At 41.9% G+C, this 14,549-nt stretch overlaps 1 protein-coding gene and 1 pseudogene across 1 annotated transcript; both read right to left on the reverse strand.

Moving 5' to 3' along the window:
* Positions 1 to 1,384: 1,384 nt before the first annotated feature.
* On the reverse strand, positions 1,385 to 8,605 carry rgcc (regulator of cell cycle). The gene is made up of 5 exons (XM_046362987.1): positions 8,408 to 8,605; positions 7,859 to 8,032; positions 5,033 to 5,143; positions 4,438 to 4,500; positions 1,385 to 2,265 (listed from the first exon to the last, which is right to left on the reverse strand). Exons 1-5 carry the CDS (start codon positions 8,439 to 8,441, stop codon positions 2,258 to 2,260), a joined length of 390 nt encoding a protein of 129 aa, XP_046218943.1. The 5' UTR covers positions 8,442 to 8,605; the 3' UTR covers positions 1,385 to 2,257.
* A 193-nt stretch (positions 8,606 to 8,798) lies between these two features.
* LOC124043878 lies at positions 8,799 to 11,107 on the reverse strand (annotated as a pseudogene).
* Positions 11,108 to 14,549: the final 3,442 nt, after the last annotated feature.

Here is a 14,549-nt window from a genome sequence, read left to right on the forward strand (position 1 = left end):
CTCTGGTCAGATGAAACCAAAATTTAACTTTTTGGCAACAATGCAAAACGTTATGTTTGGCGTAAAAGCAAAACAGCTCATCACCCTGAACATACCATCCCCACTGTCAAACATGGTGGTGGCAGCATCATGGTTTGGGCCTGCTTTTCTTCAGCAGGGACAGGGAAGATGGTTAAAATTGATGGGAAGGTGGATGGAGCCAAATACAGGACCATTCTGGAAGAAAACCTGATGGAGTCTGCAAAAGACCTGAGACTGGGACGGAGATTTGTCTTCCAACAAGACAATGATCCAAAACATAAAGCAAAATCTACAATGGAATGGTTCAAAAATAAACATATCCAGGTGTTAGAATGGCCAAGTCAAAGTCCAGACCTGAATCCAATCGAGAATCTGTGGAAAGAACTGAAACCTGCTGTTCACAAATGCTCTCCATCCAACCTCACTGAGCTCGAGCTGTTTTGCAAGGAGGAATGGGAAAAAAATTCAGTCTCTCGATGTGCAAAACTGATAGAGACATACCCCAAGCGATTTACAGCTGTAATCGCAGCAAAAGGTGGCGCTACAAAGTATTAACTTAAGGGGGATGAATAATTTTGCACGCCCAATTTTTCCATTTTTGATTTGTTAAAAAAGTTTGAAATATCCAATAAATGTCGTTCCACTTCATGATTGTGTCCCACTTGTTGTTGATTCTTCACAAAAAAAGACAGTTTTATATCTTTATGTTTTAAGCCTGAAATGTGGCAAAAGGTCGCAAAGTTCAAGGGGGCCGAATACTTTCACAAGGCACTGTATCTGGCTGCTTCAGTCACATGCAGATAGGGATGGCAGTCAGAGGAGAGTCTCCAAACTTTTTAACTCTGGTCTTTCATGAGTCATTTGATATGAAAACAAAATTAGTCAAAAGATCCCAGTAGAAAGAGGTGAACTCCTCATCATCGCTAGCTGTAATGTTACTGTGGAGCCGCTGGGGGGAAGTCTGTCTTTTCTCAACATCCTGTGACCCTGACCAACAGGACATCCCTTATAGACCTCCTAACCCCACCTGCCATTCACCAACCTCAGTCTATAAATAGCCATAGTTTCATAACCACTGGCTTTGCTGAAGGGTTGAGTAATGATCACAAGCGCCCTGGGAATTGGAATGTCTATTTCAGTATGTCTGTCTACGCCCCACAGAGCTGTGTACAGAGCTGCACAGACACCAACAGCAGGTCACTGACTACCACTCGTAGAAGTCATAGAGACAGGGACACAGAGGGACACAGTCCTTCAGTGCCAAGGCAGTGGCCAGTGACCAGCTGTCACTCAAACTCCCCCCAATATAGCCCTGTTAAAAGGGAGACCAATAAAGCAAGCAGGGGGTAAAAACGAAAAGAGATATTTTAAAACAATATTTCATTTTAATATTCTCTGGTAGGCAATTGATATTAGCTGCATTCAATACATTTTGTTGCATTCCAGTTTCTCAGAGCTAATCCAGATTTTAGTTTGCATTCGTTAGAAATATCAAACATCTCAACTTCAGTCAACGTGTGCCAAACCTTAAACTTATCATACACTTTTTAATACCAAGGCAATAGAATTTGAAACAATTAGTATTTACACATAGATACAAAAATATATTTCACAAAAAAGTAGTATTGATACATTTACAATGACCAGCTCTATACAATTACAAATATACTTATATTGTAAAAAGACATTTCTTAAATACTCTTCCAGCTCAAGTTATGTATAAAGGACGCACAGCCTGTCCCGTGTATGTGAGATGGTGTTTGTCTGTCTAACAGTGTCCCAATACTTTTACAAAGATTCCTTTCCTTGTCTCCTTCTTAATCTCCTACCCTAGTCCCCTCTCTTCCATGACTGCTAATAGTTTATAAACTGGGGCTGCGTACGAAATATCACTCTATGCCATATAGTGCAATAGAACATGAGGTTCCATTTCAGATTAGCCCATTCTTACCGTGCAAACCTAGAAAAAACTATCCAGTCCAATCAGCTCAGATCATGAGGGAAATGAGACGACGAGAAGGAAAGGAGACAAGGAGATGACGCTGTCTTATAATATTGGGACACAGACTTGAGATTAAGTTGCTCAGCAAGTCTGACGGTCACTGTGACTGTCCCTGTGCTATGTTCACAGCACTCCTGGTGTGTGTGCGTGTTCTGGGGTGCTGGACAGGGTGTCCCTTCCTCGCGATGGCTACTCTCCAAAAAAGGGTCTCTGCCACTTCTCTTCGGCTCTGTGTCACATGCCTAGGGAGAGACAGACAGACGTTTGATTAGTAATGGACTGTAGACTCCTCTTCGTACCTCAGGACAGATGGATAGACAAATTCACACACACACACAGTGCTTAGCAATAGCCTCTCTGGCACCTTGGCATTCCAACACTATTCTTAGTTTGGAGGTGTGGGGCAGTTTTACTTGGCAGCCATCATTAACACTGTAGACCCTAATAAAAATGCCAGGCTCTGCTTAACCTGAATGACAAATAACTGACTGTCCCTTTACTTTACGTGACTTGCTGTCCCATCGTGTGGTGTGACTGAATGACTAACCATCCCATTGGTTTGAATGAGGAACATTTAGTACTCTAATCGCCTGGCCTTCTCTGTTAAGAAAAGCATCGGAAACACTTCCATTGGTAATTCCAATTTCGAAGCTGACATTTACAGTTGATATTCCACCCCAGGTTTTACGCTGGCACATTCCAATGTATCCGCCCTGATGCAAGTTCCAACACCCTGGACTACTGTAGTAAAGGATTGGTCCAAAACAAATAAACTGAGCTATGTTGGTCTGTACCCGCCACATAAACTAGGCTCTCTCTCTGGTTACATTCGTACATAGGCTGCGTGTGTGTGTGTGTGTGTGTGTGTGTGTGTGTGTGTGTGTGTGTGTGTGTGTGTGTGTGTGTGTGTGTGTGTGTGTGTGTGTGTGTGTGTGTGTGTGTGTGTGTGTGTGTGTGTGTGTGTGTGTGTGTGTGTGTGTGTGTGTGTGTGTGTGTGTGTGTGTGTGTGTGTGTGTGTGTGTGTCAAGACATAATGACATGAGTGACAGCTGAAAGGGATATCTTCCCTTTCCCTCGAGGCCTTACATGGTCTATCCATACATCCTCATACATCCCCATACCCCAACCCTGTTTAGAGCTGACAGCTAAGAGCTTATTGTTTCGCAAGGCGTGACAATCATGTGGTGGTTAGCATATCTAACATAGTTAGCATAGAGAACACACACCCTTGACTGAGTAAATTGTTTAAAAAAAAAATTTGTTCTAACATTTTTGTTTTGGGGAAACCCGTTGCCTAAAACCAACTCAAAGTGTTTCAGTGTTCAATACTTAACGTAATAAAGTCACATCATCACCGCCCATATTGTTATCTTTTTAAGTTGTAAATACTTAACTGTTTTGTGTTTCATGAGCTTGTTGGCATTAAATGGTGTTATGTATTCTGAACTAGAACGCTTGAATTTACTTGAACATGAGTATTTGTTGTCGTCAACATTCAAATGTAGGGTCTCTTTTACTTCAATGATTAACCGTCAAGTCGTAAGTAGTTCTGATTAGTCATTTTCAGTGATTTTGTCTTCATGTTTAACATTGCTTTATGTATCTGACGATTTGTCATTTTAACCCACCTTTAGCGAGCATTGTGGAGCACAAGTACTCAGAGTAGTAACTGGATATAGAGCTGTAAGCATTACAGGATGATGCATTCGCCTCCGTCATTAAGACCGGAGCACATGACCTCGTTAATGTTGGGAATGGCTTATCTCATTATCGAACCTCAATTTGTCCGACGGCTTTGATATCTGTTCATCATGATCAATTACATCTCGTAGCACAAAAAAACTGCTTAATACTATATACTAGAAATATATATTTTTTTTCTTCGAACGTGCCTACAGCATTGTGTACAAGTATCATAAATCCTCTAAAAACAAAGCCGTGGGTCACTATGAAGTATTCATATCTTGCAAAAACGTAGTCATTCTATATCAGCACAACACAGATAAATCGTGTTTTTTTTTTCCGCAAATATCAATGTGTCTGACTATTACTTTATTATTTGAAGTAAAGACGTAAAACATAATAGAATCAAGTAAGAACAACTTACAGTTTTGAATAAATGTTATATTGACTTTAAAATGTTAAATCACAATAACTTCTAGAAATGGAATAACTAGATTAGCGGAACATAAATAAATGCAGTTATATTTTCTCAATCCCCTAATATTTGTTAACAGTTCTCAAAAACATGAAGTGACAACAAATCTTTTTGATATCTGAGTTTGTACTACTTTTATGATTTGAGTTCTACTGACCATTGGAGGTGTTTGAGTTGCCATTACCTAATGTCTTTAATGAGTTAGGCAGTTACTTTTGACAGTGTACTGTGAATGGTGTAAGCTATTAGAGCTTACTTGCTAACGTCTTGTCAAGGTCAGCAATGAAGTCCTCCAGTTCTTTAGTGTCTCCCAGTTTGGCTGTAAACAACATAGAGAGAGGGTCAGATGATAGAATAGAACAGAGTAGAACTGTATTGTCCACCTGCAATTGCATAACCTCAAATGAACATGCATCATGTATTATGTGAATCGAACATTACATGGCATTATCTACTACAAATATATACATACCTACTACAATACTAAACAAGAAGAGTGAGTCACTTGAACGCTAATTAGTTAATAGGTGACGTATTGGAATAGCTGAGGATAGCTGAAGTGCTCTAAGCCTAAGGCAATAAGCCTGCATATTGTAACATTCTCCTAAAACACACATCATGTTTAATCCTGCATCTATCCTTCTGTCTAAACAGGAGTGATACTGAGCTGCATTTTGGCAAATGTCTCCTGTTGTCAAACTGGGACAAGACTTTGCATACAGTATAGAAAAGTTGAGGCAGAATGACGTGTGTGTGTAAAGGTGAGAATGCTGACGGTTGTGTGTGTGCACGCTTGCATTTTTGTGTGTGCGAGTGTGTGTGCGTGCATACGTGTGTGTGTCGAGGCTCACCTCTGGGTGATGTGAGAGGTGGGGGGGAGGTGGGAGAGGGAGAAAAGACATTGGGAGAGTTCAGTCTCTCATCACTGAAACTGAAGCTGTTCCTGTTGAGCGACCCAGCGCCTGAGAGAGAGAAAGAGAGGGGGAGAGAGCGAGAGAGAAAGGGAGAGATTAAAAGACTGATCACCTTTCTGTATGCCCGAAGCAGCTGTAGGGCCTATTGCCACATCCATATGTTTTACACACACACACACACACACACACACACACACACACACACACACACACACACACACACACACACACACACACACACACACACACACACACACACACACACACACACACACACACGACTGGGCTCCCTAACTCATAAGTTGACAGAAGTCATCTGGTTAGCAAAGGGTCACACACACAAACAGGGACAAAACAAAATACCACAACACACACACAACAACTCAAAAACCTTGATCTAGGTCCATAGATCTTGGATTTAGATTGAGCTACTGCTGCATATTTGGCACACAAGCCCCCATATTCCAAGCCAGCCATGTCTCTGTGATAGCCTGTACGCGCTTAGATTTCATTGTCATAAGCACCTATGAAGTCTACCAACACTCTTGACAGGTCACTAGCTGTAAGCAGCTTAACCTGCAAACCTCAAAATATCTTTCTCTCTCTCTCCTGTCTCCTCTCTCTCTCTCCTGTCTCCTCTCTCTCTCTCTCTGTCTCCTCTCTCTCTCTCCTGTCTCCTCTCTCTCTCTCTGCTGTCTCCTCTCTCTCTCTCTTTCTCTCTCTCTCTCTCTCACTCAAGAGTTCCACTGGACCCTGACAGAGTGGCTCTGATGTACAGCACATACCTAGAGTAACCCCTGACCTCCACCTCTCAGCACCACATTCAAGTACACACACACACACACACACACACACACACACACACACACACACACACACACACACACACACACACACACACACACACACACACACACACACACACACACACACACACACACACACACACACACACACACACACACACACACACACACACACAAAACCTTGATCTAGGTCCATAGATCTTGGATTTAGATTGAGCTACTGCTGCATATTTGGCACACAAGCCCCCATATTCCAAGCCAGCCATGTCTCTGTGATAGCCTGTACGCGCTTAGATTTCATTGTCATAAGCACCTATGAAGTCTCCCAGACGTCAAGCTGTGCATTACCATACGGGGTGTTTGTGTGTGTGTATGTGTGAGTGTGTGTGTGTGTGTGTGTGTGTGTGTGTGTGTGTGTGTGTGTGTGTGTGTGTGTGTGTGTGTGTGTGTGTGTGTGTGTGTGTGTGTGTGTGTGTGTGTGTGTGTGTGTGTGTGTGTGTGTGTGTGTGTGTGTGTGTGTGTGTGTGTGCTATGCCTCGGGCCCTAACCCAAATGTGATAACCTCACACAGTTACACATAGACAGAAATATGCTCCCGCTCCCGCTCCCCAAGTGAACATTGATTTAATTTCCCAACCACATGTGAGTGGGATTTCTGTGTGAAGAGGTGAAAGGATAACTTCATGGTGCTCTGTAGAGTGTGCGACAAACTTCATGTCCTCAGGACGAGTTAGGAAGGGTAGTGTCCAGTTTGGCGTGTTTAAGACCGGGGCCTGGCATTCACAGAGGGAGTTACTATTTCATTTCTCTGTTTTAGTAACAACTAAAAGACTACGTAATAATATGTCCATTTAACGTTTTTACTTGAGTAATTACAGAATAACTATAGCATAACTACTGTACACAGGTTTTCAGAGGAACCTAATGTGAAGGGTTACCAGAACATGTTATCTACAGACGAGTGTGAAAACGTTAGGTCCAGGATTCCTGTGTGGGTCCTGTCCTCTCCATGGTAGTCCATTGGCGAGTGACCTGTCTCATGCAGGGGAGAGCTATTGTGTGTAAGGACTGATGGATGGATGCATGGCTGAAAGAGGCTGCACCCCAGAGTGGGCAACAATAGCAGAACTGTCAGTCTGTGATGTAGGTTAGTGAGAAGGCATTCTGAACATGAGGAGAGGCTGGCAGATACTCTGATCTGGGAAGAGAGAGCGAAAGAGTGAGAGAGCGAAAGAGTGAGAGAGCGAGAGAGCGAGAGAGAGAGAGCGAGAGAGCGAGAGAGAGAGAAAGAGGGAGAGAGAGAGACCACTCATTCAGTTGCACTGAGTGAGGATGGTTAGGGTTAGGGTTAGAAAAGCATTTCCAGAGACAGAGGCATCCACCGAGGCATGGTCTGTCTGAGAAATTGAAGGTTTCCAGTTCCAAGTCAAACATTGATGCTTATCAGGGAGTGTGTGGCTGTAGGGAGTGTGTGTGTGTGTGTGTGTGTGTGTGTGTGTGTGTGTGTGTGTGTGTGTGTGTGTGTGTGTGTGTGTGTGTGTGTGTGTGTGTGTGTGTGTGTGTGTGTGTGTGTGTGTGTGTGTGTGTGTGTGTGTGTCCGCCTGCTATAGGTTTTCAGCAGACTGGGAAGAGCACTTGTGGGACACATGAAAATGTATAATCTAGCACAAATGGCAATTATGTCAGGCACTATATGGAGTAAAAGGAATTGTGAGCCTCAAAGTGTAAACAGTGACATATCTAGGCTACTGATACTGGTACTCTCACTACTTGAGAATGTGTGTACTGCTACTGTTGCCGCCCTGTAGGCTATGTAATTGTAGCCTCTGTTGTAGCTGCGAGGTCGTTGGTTCAAACCCTGTTGCAGGCATTCCAGCACAATTGCTACACTGTCTTTCGGGTATTAGGACAACTGTGTGCGTGTTCGTGTGTGTCTGTGCGTGCAAGGTTCACTTACTTTCTGAGTCGCTGATGCCACTGTCACTGACGCTGGCACTGCTCCGTCTCTTCACGGTCTTCAGGTGCTCGTCGTACTGGAAGTGTCTCTTCTCCATCGGGGAAGTGAAATCCTCGATCACCGCGTCGAACTCACACAGCACGTCAGACAGATCATCCTCCTCAAGGAATTTAGCTGAAATAACGGAGGGAATAAGCATGTGTTACTATACTGGCTGGACTGGTATGCCTATCCCACAACCATTCTCAATCAAAATATATTTTTCTTTACTTCATTTCACTTAATAAAATAAATAGCTCTCTATTAATTTAGCCTATCCCATGCAACCTAGCGACAGTCTGTTTTTGTGTCATTGAAATATGTGCAACACACATGTTAAATTGAAACAATGTTACATTGTAACAGCTGTTGAATAAGAACCACACTTGCACGGTTTCACAACTTCATGGCTCCCTTTCTAAAAGGTCCAATAACGCCATGCCTGGTCAGTTGTTCAGTGCATTGTCCAGTGGAAGTCGACGGAACAACAAATGAGATGGTCTAACTTACATTTGCCTTGAGACTTCAACTTTGGAGACTTCATTTTTTGTGTCTTGTGAATCTCAAAAGTATCCAGTATAATGAACTTGTTCGGGACGAAGTAAACTCCGCGGGTATCTCCAATAACAACGTGTTTGCACTCTGCGCGCTCTGTCCGCTACTAGTCTGCTAAAGCAAAGCGCTGTCCCTCTGACAGTGTCCGGCGTCTCAAGACTGGTTTTAAAGTCTCCCCGTCCCACAGCCGGGGCGGTGACTCGGAGGAGGCGGGAGAGAGAGAGAGAGGAGGGACAGATCGGGAAAGGGAGAGAGAAATTCTTATTATTTTTGGAATTTCTGTCAGTGTAATGTTTGTTCATTGTTATTGTTTATTTCACTTTTGTATATTATCTACTTCACTTGCTTTGGCAATGTTAACATATGTTCCCCATGTCAATAAAGCACCTTGAATTTAATTGAGAAAACGCACTGTGCATGATTTAACGGTAAAGGCCTATCATTGACCGTTTTCTATTCCTAGGATGATGCTCTGCTGGCTGGCGTCATCCCCGGTAGCTATGTGTTTGTAAACAACTTGTGTGTGTCTCTAAGCGGTCAGAGATGTAATGCTTACCGGGCACACAGTACGTGTAATACTTTTACGTTTTATTTATATCCCTGACCCTGATATTTCCGTCTTCTATCACTGGGCAGTTTTTGAACAGAATGTGGTAAAACATTGTTAACTAATTAAACTAATTAACAATTTATTTAACTATGTATTATTTGAAATGTGGACAATGCCGATCTTATTCAAGAATTGTTAATAGTCTCATTAATTTAAAAAAAAGTTTAATCTTGTAGCCTATCATAGCATGAAATGTATTCATAAAATAGACTACTGTCTCTGTGCGATATCCCCTTTCAATATCTTTGTGTAGTCTATGTCAGAATGGACTGGGAACTGGAATTACACATAAATCCGGCAACCTAATTGAGTTTCTGGTAGAGGGCTAATTGTAATTTGGAGCAACACCATGTGGTGTGAAGTAGAGTTGCAGCCCCTGGAGCTGGCTGATGTCTGCTGCCCCTCTAATAAAATACAGTACATCAAGAATCTGACCGAATATTCATATCCTATGGTATCTGCTGTGAAATACGGTGTGATAAGCAGGATAAACAGTATTTCTGATATTCTGTTTTTGTTCTAGGGTAAGATTTCCTGCTCCTCATTTGTACTTAAATCATGATGATTTTTTTTACGGATCTTTAATGCAGTACAAAACACTTTTTTACATATCAAATCAATACATACGTCATAGCACTGTCAGTACACATTTTCGGATTGCTTATACACCACTGCATCATAAAAACATGTGTCTTTATTAGGCTATATACTGTATAATTTAGATCAGCCTTCATTGTATTGGCTTTTCACTTTGAAGTCTTTGCATGAGTGGCAGCAGCAAATATATCAGGTCTCAGAATGTGAAGATAGGCTCATTTGCTCAGCCACTTGGGCATCATTAGCATTGGAGAGCTGTGACAATGTCTGAGAGCCAGCCGCATTTCTCCTCCTTACACAAACGAAAATAATGAGTAGAATAATTATGGCCACCATGCCCAGTGGACCTGACTTGACATAAAGACCCACTCTGTCGATCCCAGACTCAGGTATCCAGCTGACATCCAGCTTGTTGTCCAGACTGAGGTGGGAGGTGGTGCAGGTGTAGTTGTGTCTCTCTCTCAGCTCCTCTGTGTTGACCTCCAGACTCTTTCTCAGCTGGTAGGTCCCGTCTCCATTGGGCAGCAACTGGCCCCCAGTCATGTCCTGTTCTACTATTGGCTGGCCGTCTCTCAGCAGGGTCAGATTGATGTGGCGGGGTTAAAAACCAAACGCCAGACAGCTCACACGGGCTCCTCCAGACATGTCTTTCTGTGTGAGCCTGACTCTGGGACGCACTTTACGCATCACAAAGTTCTTCAATCTCTCCAGAAATTTCTTCAATGTTTTTATGCAAATGGGTAGGTAAATGGTCTGATAACGCCATTTTGCATATGTTTGATGCACCTCACTCCATGGCGACAGTAGGTTTCCGGAATTGTATGAATAATGTGTCATGTTGTAATATATTAAATCAGCTAAAATTCCATTGAAAGCATCTGTGGACAGAATAAGGCCTGGTTCACCAGTATCCAACATCTCACAGCCAGCCATTCTCTGCTGAACATCTATATTCCCTGTGGAATTAAAGCGATACCTCAGGTCTGACAGTCGCCTTTTCATGCTGAGGAACATGTGTCCAAACACATTAGCTGCATCTTGGGCTACGTCCACCTCTGTTTCGTCTGGGGCGTAAGGTCCCTTGTGAATAAACTGCTCCGTGTTGGAGTCAAAGTAGCCAACTTGAATGTCATCCTGCATCAACACAACACTACACTCGGGGAAAGGTGCTTCTCCTGAGATACAAGTTGCGAATGCCAACAGAGAATGAGATCCTGAATGTGAGCGAAGGTGAAAACAAGATCAGTGAATATTTTTGACAATGTCTGAAAAGCTCCTAGAATCAATACTAAATGACATATGACGGAGAATAAAAAGTTCCTCTTACCTGCGTTTATGATGGTGTATAATGAAAGAAAAAGCCAAAAGAAACACAGTTTTACCATGGTTCTGAATGTGTTCAATATTTTTCTGTACGCTCATATGCTTCTAGGGCACACTTTCACTTTCACTAAGCCGTAATTACCGACTTTCACTTTCTTGGCAAACGCCTAGTATATGCTGTACTTGGAAAAACCTGCAATAAACTGTTTCTCAAACAGAATTCGGGATTTCAATGATGATAATGTAGGAGAAGAAACATGTTCAGTCTGCCTAATAAAGTATTTTGTGTGTGCCAAGCTATTCTTCTGTTAAATTAGGCTCTCATTTGACAAAAACTCTCCTTTGTGGTTTCTTATGTTTTGTATCACGGTTTGATTTGATCCTATTTCCATTTCATGTCAAATGATTTCTGAGAGCTTGCCTAAGGAAATTATGTCACAATCTGGCCTTGTGTCCAGAGCCCAAGCCATGAAAACTAGACAGCTGTGCTATAGTAACTCCTTGTCATCTCCAGGCTGACGAGGGGCAGACTGCCATCTGGCATTTTGGGCAAATGCTAGATGGGCTGGTCCATTTCTGAAAATACGGTCGCAAGAGAGGCCAACGTGTGGGCACCCTGACAAAATAACCTTTAGTTAATAAATAATCCGCCTCTACCCTCCACTCTATTGGCGAATGTACAATCACTGGAGAACAATCTGGAGGAGCTCCGTTCGAGACTATCCTATCAACGGGACCTGAAGAACTGTAATATGTTTCTCTGAGTCGTGGCTGAACAATGACATGGATAATGTACAGTTGAAGTAGGAAGTTTACATACACTTAGGTTGGAGTGATTAAAACTCGTTTTCAACCACTCCATAAATTTCTTGTTAACCAACTATAGTTTTGGCAAGTCAGTTAGGACAACTACTTTGTGCATGACACAAGTAATTTTTCCAACAATTGTTCACAGACAGATTACTTCACTTGTAATTCACTGTATCACAATTCCAGTGGGTCAGAAGTTTGCATACACTAAGTTGACTGTGCCTTTAAACAGCTTGGATAATTCCAGAAAATTATTTCATGGCTTTAGAAGCTTCTTGACATCATTTGAGTCAGTTGGAGGTGTACCTGTAGATGTATTTCAAGGCCTACCTTCAAACTCAGTGCCTTTTTGCTTGACATCATGGGAAAATCAAAAGAAATCAGCCAAGACCTCAGAAAAAACATTGTAGACCTCCACAAGTCTGGTTCATCCTTGGGAGCAATTCTCAAACGCCTGAAGGTACCACGTTCATCTGTACAAACAATAGTACGCAAGTATAAACACCATGGGACCACGCAGCCATCATATGGCTTAGGAAGGAGACACGTTCTGTCTCCTAGAGATGAACGTACTTTGGTGCGAAAATTGCAAATCAATCCCAGAACAACAGCAAAGGACCGTGTGAAGATGCTGGAGGAAACAGGTTCAAAAGTATCTATATCCACAGTAAAACAAGTCCTTTATCGACATAACCTGAAAGGCCGCTCAGCAAGAAAGAAGCCACTGCTCCAAAACCGCCATAAAAAAAGCCAGACTACGGTTTGCAACTGCACATGGGGACAAAAATCATACTTTTTGGAGAAATGTCCTCTGGTCTGATGAAACAAAAATAGAACTGTTTGGCCATAATGACCATCTTTATGTTTGGAGGAAAAAGGGGGAGGCTTGCAAGCTGAAGAACTCCATCCCAACCGTGAAGCACGGGGGTGGCAACATCATGTTGTGGGGGTGCTTTGCTGCAGGAGGGACTGGTGAACTTCACAAAATAGATGGAATCATGAGGCAGAAAATTATGTGGATATAATGAAGCAACATCTCAATCAGTCAGGAAGTTAAAACTTGGTCGCAAATGGGTCGTCCAAATGTACAATGACACCAAGCATACTTCCAAAATTGTGGCAAAATTACTTAAGGACAACAATGTCAAGGTATTGGTGTGACCATCACAAAGCACAAATTTGTGAGCAGAACTAAAAAGGGGTGTGCGAGCAAGGAGGCCTTACAAACCTGACTCAGTTCAACTCTGTCAGGAGGAATGGGCCAAAATTCACCCAACTTATTGTGGGAAGCTTGTGGAAGGCTACCCAAGTTAAGCAATTTAAAGGCAATGCTAGCAAATACTAATTGAGTGTATGTAAACTTCTGACCCACTGGGATTGTGATTTTAGCACTAACTGCTAAACAGAAGTGGGTGTGCGTTCTCCGGGTAGCCGGAAATAAGAGCATTTCAGATGTCTAATTTAGAAGTGACAAAATCATGGATTTTCTGCATCATTTTTAGACAAAAAGTTTCAGAGTTTTGCAATGTTACAAAGATGGGGAAAGCTGTCCTTGAAATATTCTTGATATTTTCGTCAAAAGAGAGATCAGGGTCCAGAGTAAAGCTGAGGCCCTTCACAGTTTTATTTGAGACGAATATACAACCATCAAGACTAATGGTCAGATCCAACAGAAGATCTCTTTGTTTCTTCGGACCTAGAACGAGTATCTCTGTTTTGTCCACCATCCACTTCCTTATGTCTGAAACACGGGCAATTCTGGGGCTTCTCCTTGTTTCATCGAAATGTACAGCTGTGTATCATCTGAACAGCAGTGATGTTAACATTATATTTCCGAATGACAGCACCAAGAGGTAAAATATATAGTGAAAACTTTATTCTGACTAATCTCTCATCATTGATTACATTGACTTATTTCAGCAATTTGAGTGTTTTCTGTATAATGTTGTTGGGGCATATTATTTAAGCTGAGATGTGTAGGAATACAGCTGAAATTAGTCATTGACACAGACATTGTGGCGTAGCAGGATGATTTGACTGCAGTGAACCATGGAGTTGTGGGTTCAAATCCCAGGCAAGGACATGTTGAATAATAATTACTGTATTAAAACACATGCACGATGTAGTCAAATCTTTAAGTTGAAAACACTGTGTGTATCACAACAGATTTTTGTTTGCAGGGTATCATCTGTGAAATCTCATGCTTTGAAATATCACATGAAGTATTCCAAAAACACACAGTTTCACATGATTTCACATTTGCAAAACATGTGGAATGTCTGTAAGGAATCACATACTCTGCTGTTACTGCTAATTATCTATCCTGTTGCCTAGTCACTCTATTCATAGTTATATGTACTGTACATATCTACTTGAATTACCTCGTACCCCTGCACATTGACTAGGTACTGGTACCCTGTGTATATAAGTTGTCATTACTCATTGTGCATTTATTATTACTTTTATTATTATGGGTTATTACTTTTCTATTATTTCTCTATTTTCTTTCTCTGTGCGTTGTTGGGAAGGGCCTGTAAAGGAAGCATTTATTATTATTATTATTATTATTATTATATATTATTTCACTGTTAGTCTACATCTGTTGTTTACGAAGCATGTGACTAATACAATTTGATTTGGACATTTTCAAAGCTCTCTCCTGTTGGGTTCTTTTGCAGACCCAGCTCTCGCTGAGACTTTCACACCTCTGGTGTCTCTTTTAGCAGGCAGGCAAACAGACAAACAGGTCCTGTGTTT

The sequence above is a fragment of the Oncorhynchus gorbuscha genome, linkage group LG01 (genome assembly GCF_021184085.1).
Source record: "Oncorhynchus gorbuscha isolate QuinsamMale2020 ecotype Even-year linkage group LG01, OgorEven_v1.0, whole genome shotgun sequence".
NCBI lineage: Eukaryota > Metazoa > Chordata > Actinopteri > Salmoniformes > Salmonidae > Oncorhynchus > Oncorhynchus gorbuscha.

What these genes read in the sequence shown, in the direction of transcription:
- rgcc (XM_046362987.1), bottom strand. Translation starts at nt 8,441, where the DNA reads ATGAAGTCTCCAAAGTTGAAGTCTCAAGGCAAAT. An exon ending in TGGCATCAGCGACTCAGAAA is followed by an intron (nt 5,144 to 7,858) that starts GTAAGTGAACCT and finishes TCTCTCTCTCAG; the next exon opens with GCGCTGGGTCGCTCAACAGG. An exon ending in ACCTCTCACATCACCCAGAG is followed by an intron (nt 4,501 to 5,032) that starts GTGAGCCTCGAC and finishes TGTTGTTTACAG; the next exon opens with CCAAACTGGGAGACACTAAA.